Source organism: Coregonus lavaretus, assembly GCF_964263955.1.
Source record: "Coregonus lavaretus genome assembly, chromosome: 17".
Lineage (NCBI taxonomy): Eukaryota > Metazoa > Chordata > Actinopteri > Salmoniformes > Salmonidae > Coregonus > Coregonus lavaretus.
The window spans coordinates 26,692,073-26,696,867 of NC_140004.1; the positions used below are offsets into that span (position 1 = coordinate 26,692,073).

The 4,795-nt window shown below is 46.2% G+C and overlaps 1 protein-coding gene across 3 annotated transcripts; it reads left to right on the forward strand.

Annotated features, from left to right (window-relative positions):
- Positions 1–1,397: 1,397 nt before the first annotated feature.
- Positions 1,398–4,473, forward strand: LOC311144646 (serine/arginine-rich splicing factor 9-like). 3 transcript variants are annotated; one of them, XM_084180697.1, is made up of 5 exons: positions 1,398–1,737; positions 2,186–2,362; positions 2,521–2,726; positions 3,475–3,647; positions 3,736–4,473. In XM_084180697.1, exons 2-5 carry the CDS (start codon positions 2,205–2,207, stop codon positions 3,973–3,975), a joined length of 777 nt encoding a protein of 258 aa, XP_084036823.1. In that variant the 5' UTR covers positions 1,398–1,737; positions 2,186–2,204; the 3' UTR covers positions 3,976–4,473. The 3 variants fall into 3 exon arrangements, with proteins under 3 accessions (XP_084036823.1, XP_084036822.1, XP_084036821.1); XM_084180696.1 differs by having other exon boundaries at positions 1,408–1,571; XM_084180695.1 differs by having other exon boundaries at positions 1,430–1,765.
- Positions 4,474–4,795: the final 322 nt, after the last annotated feature.

Below are 4,795 nucleotides of genomic sequence, written 5' to 3' on the forward strand. Positions count from 1 at the left end.
AGGAAAGGAGTGGAAAGGAGGCGGCAGAGAGAAATGAGTCAAAGGCAGACGTAGGGAGGTTAAAGTCACCCAGAACTGTGAGGGGTGAGCCATCCTCAGGAAAGGAACTTATCAAGGCGTCAAGCTCATTGATTAACTCTCCAAGGGAACCTGGAGGGCGATAAATGACAAGAATGTTAAGCTGGAATGGGCTAGTGACTGTGACAGCATGGAATTCAAATGAGGAGATAGACAGATGGGTCAGGGGAAAAAGAGAGAATGTCCACTTGGGAGAGATGAGGATTCCTGTGCCACCGCCGCGCTGACCAGATGCTCTCGGGGTATGCGAGAACACATGGTCAGATGAGGAAAGAGCAGTGGGAGTAGCAGTGTTTTCTGTAGTAATCCATATTTCCGTCAGCGCCAAGAAGTCGAGGGACTGGAGGGTAGCATAGACTAAGATGAACTCTGCCTTGTTGGCCACAGAATGGCAGTTCCAGAGGCTCCCAGAGACCTGGAACTCCACGTGGGTCGTGCGCGCAGGGACCACCAGATTAGAGTGGCAACAGCCACGTGGTGTGAAGCGTTTGTATGGCCTGTGCTGAGAGGAGAGAACAGGGATAGACAGACACATAGTTGACAGGCTACAGAAAAAGGCTACAATAATGCAAAGGAGATCGGAATGAAATGAACTAAACATCTGGGAAAGTGAGAGAGCGGGGCCTCCCTCACTTACATTTCACTGAAACACTCAAATATAACTCTCCCAACTTCCACTTTAGAAATTATAATTGTTGTAAACTACAGCGGTTCAATGTTTTCTAGGAATAGACTCTAACTTAGTTTATTCAGCTAGCTAACTTGGTACAGTATTCTTCCGTGAAAACCGTCCAGGGCACCGAATCCTATGACGCCATAGCCAACTAGCATGCCAGCCTCCAATAACAAGGTTAGCACCAATACTCGATTACAACAAACCACCAGTGTGTTAACACGCCAAGCAGATCATTCGTGTCCGTGTCTAACGTTGTGTAAAGTTTTGGGTTAGTTTTCACAGTTTGGGTGGGTACCTCGTCAACTTATTCAGCCAGTTAGTTAGCTAGAATAGTTACCATACTAGCTAGCCATTGCTCTCTGCCAACGAACCAACCCCTCCTCCCACTGCATGAACACACTAAATGGCCTGAGACTTTTCAAGGGGCCTGGGACACACACACACACACACATTGGCTGGCGGACACTTTTATGGCATGACAGACCCTCAAGAAACAAAGGAAAAAACCAAAATATCTCACATTTTAGTTTGGTACTGTTCGACATGCAAAACATGACATGCAATTTGTGGATGTGGGGATGAAAGGTTTTTGTGTGCAGGGGCGCCACCTGGTGGATATGGTAGGAACCTTTTGACGGAACCGGAAGTCATTGGAGGAAACTGGCTAGCCTAGCTAGCTTAAAGCAGCATAGAGATCCACCGAGAGAGGTTTGAGGCTACCGTTCTCCGGAGATAAGCAAAAAATAGCATTATACGAGTTTTTGAAAATAACCACAGCAACCACAAGGGTTGCAGGTCTGGTCAGCGACACAGGAAGGTAGGCGAGCTATCATGAGCTCTTCTGCAAACACAAAATATGACACACGAGTCAGCAAGGCTAACTTGTTAGCTAGCAAGCTAACGTTAGCTACTAGCTAGCTAACTAATGGTTGTCGACAACTTGGTGGCTAGGTACTGAATGAATGGGCAAACCTGGAATAAAGGTGAGCACAGTTTGGCAATCCAGGGAAGGTAGGTAGCTACTACGAGTCGATATGCAACGTATTTTTCTGTTTGAAATATATTAACAAGCTACCTAGTTAGCTAACTACTGTCCCGCCCCCAGCCATGTTATCCCGTTTTGAAAGGAAATATCCCATGAATAGCTAAGCTAACTTTAGCGTAGGTAGCTAGCTATCTAACTGAGCCTGCTGGGATTTCGTCTCACCTGGTGGTTGAACCGTTGGGCGTGCGTTGGGGTTTGGTTAATAAGTACCCAACTCGGTATTTGAGTTTGTCTATGCAGTCTTGATACATTTGACTTGTAGGGGTTGTACGAAGTGTAAACCTTTGTTTGGACATTATGAATGGCAGGAATGAGGGGGGGGGGAAACATTATTTTAGTTCAGGGAGTGTTCAGTATTGCTAACGTTCTCTTTCCCCCCCAATCAGGATCAGTTCTGGTAACATCATGGCAGATGGCAGGATCTACGTGGGGAACCTTCCGGCTGATGTGCAAGAGCGGGATATTGAGGATATATTCTTCAAATATGGCAAAATCCGAGACGTTGAGTTGAAGAATAACAGAGGCACTATTCCCTTTGCCTTTGTGCGCTTTGAAGATCCACGGTAAGATAAACCACCATCCATGAATGGCATTCTCCATTGTTGACCAATAAGACTAGATCAATAGTGTTCATAGTTTTGTCATTTGTGACTGACTCCCATATGACTGCCATCTTGACATGCCACATTCTCACACGGTCACTCATGTCCTTATGTATTAGTGATGCAGAGGATGCAGTCTATGGGAGGAATGGTTATGGATTTGGAGACTGCAAGCTGCGCGTTGAGCACCCTCGCTCTGCCTCCTCTAAATTCAACGGTCCTATGGGTGGTGGTGGTCGAGGGGGTGGTGAAGGAGGTCCCGGTGGTCCTAAAGGGAGGTTTGGGCCTCCTACTCGAAGGTCAGAGTTCAGAGTTATTGTGACTGGTAAGTGGATAAAGTCGGTGCTTATTTGTTTAATGAAAGCTTATCTCTTCCTTCGATCAACGTCAGTTTGCACTCGGTTCCCTCTGATTAGCTTTTTATATGCTTTATTTCTCAAGTTATCAGTGTTAAATAATTCCATGATTTACGACACTGTATGCCAATACAAGGTTAGATGTACCCTGGTATTGTTGGGGGTTGCCTATAACATTTACATTTTACATTTTAGTCATTTAGCAGACGCTCTTATCCAGAGCGACTTACAGTTAGTGCATATATTATTTTATCGAACCCACAACCCTGGCGTTGCAAACGCCATGTTCTACCAACTGAGCTACATCCCCTGCCGGCCATTCCCTCCCCTACCCTGGATGACACTGGGCCAATTGTGCGCGCCACCCCATGGGTCTCCCGGTCGCGGCCAGCTACGACAGAGCCTGGATTCGAACCAGGATCTCTAGTGGCACAGCTAGCACTGCGATGCAGTGCCTTAGACCACTGCGCCACTCGGGAGTAATAACAAGGTTTCCCAACCCTGGACCTCAAGTACCCACAACAGTACACATTTTTATTGTAACCCTGGACAAGCACACCTGATTCAACATGTCAACTAATCATCAAGCCCTCAATGAGGTGTGTTTGTCAAGGGCTACAACGAAACTGTGCTGTTGGGGGTACTTGAGGACCAGGGTTGGGAAACACTGGCCTATAAAGGCCAAAGTCCTTAATGGTTTGGTCTCTGTTCCCACAGGCCTGCCTCCGACTGGAAGCTGGCAAGACTTGAAAGATCACATGAGGGAGGCGGGAGACGTTTGTTTCACAGATGTTCAGCGGGACGGGGAAGGGGTGGTGGAGTTCCTGCGCAGAGAGGACATGGAGTATGCCATGCGGCGCCTAGACAGGACGGAGTTCAGATCACACCAGGTAACTAAACACTCAGATCCTCAGCTCTACAGTCTTAAGGAAATGTTGCATTTTCAGGACGTTCTCTGACATGGCGGACATTTTTCAGGGGGAGACATCGTCTATCCGGGTCCATGGAGAGATTGGGGACAGCAGAGGACGCTCCCGGTCCCGTTCCAGATCCAGGGGACGGTACTCACCCGCTTATCAAGGTCGCGGCTCTCCACCCCCTCGTTATCAGTCACCCCCTGTTCGCAAGGTGTCTCGCCATAGCCCTCCTCCACGTCGCCCACCTGCAGCACACCGTAGCCCACCCTCCCGCAGCCCACCCCCCCGTCACTACCGATAGTCTACCTACAGGATGGAGCCAAGACTGCTGATTACTTTTTGTGTTGCTTTTCGTTTTAGGCTGTCATGTGCATTCCACTATGAAGACTGTCTCCAAAGGAGGACTTTTTAAAATAGTGTAGACAGCGGCTGGGCAAATCTGCATTTGCCTCACATTCTAAGTGATTCATTCTCAGACCTAGGATATAGCTAGTTAGGGATATTTGTGAAGGAGACTGCATATTAGAGGGATGCAACATCATACAGCTCTTTAGTAATGTGTTTTCTTTAACAAAAAAAAAAAAGCATGTTTCTGTAAGAGCCTGTCTAGACTGCCCTTCCTTGTGGATGGTTGCCTTGCAAATGTGTTTGTGCTGGTCTCTATTTTGTTCCTCTTATTTTACATGAGTGAAATTATTTGTAACTACTCCTGCCCCCATTCTCAAAATAATCTTTGTATCTTGTAACAGCTTTGTAAAAAGTATTTTTTTTATTTTTTTTTATAAAGTGAGTACTCTTAGTAGAATGTTTCTTTGTTTTAGTTTCTCAATGCATGACTTTTACATCCATTAGTGGCCTCAAGTCCTTGAGAAGCAAATGTACCATTGGGAGTTATGGTTTTCTGCTTTTTCAACATAATGACACCGTACATAAACAATGTTCATAGATAATACAAGGGAGTACACAAATATATCCACAACTCTGGAAGATGTTTCTTTGGTTTAGCTTCAGTTTCTTGTTTGAAGGTGCCATGTAGCCAAGCCCTGACCCTCTTTATGGTTGGTCAAACAGTCTTTATCTATGTATTTCCTGGCAGAGGTATGCATCTCAAATGAAATACT

What these genes read in the sequence shown, in the direction of transcription:
- LOC311144646 (XM_084180695.1), top strand. Translation starts at nt 1,713, where the DNA reads ATGAATGGGCAAACCTGGAATAAAGGTGAGCACAGTTTGGCAATCCAG. An exon ending in AGTTTGGCAATCCAGGGAAG is followed by an intron (nt 1,766 to 2,185) that starts GTAGGTAGCTAC and finishes CCCCCCAATCAG; the next exon opens with GATCAGTTCTGGTAACATCA. An exon ending in GTTCAGAGTTATTGTGACTG is followed by an intron (nt 2,727 to 3,474) that starts GTAAGTGGATAA and finishes CTGTTCCCACAG; the next exon opens with GCCTGCCTCCGACTGGAAGC.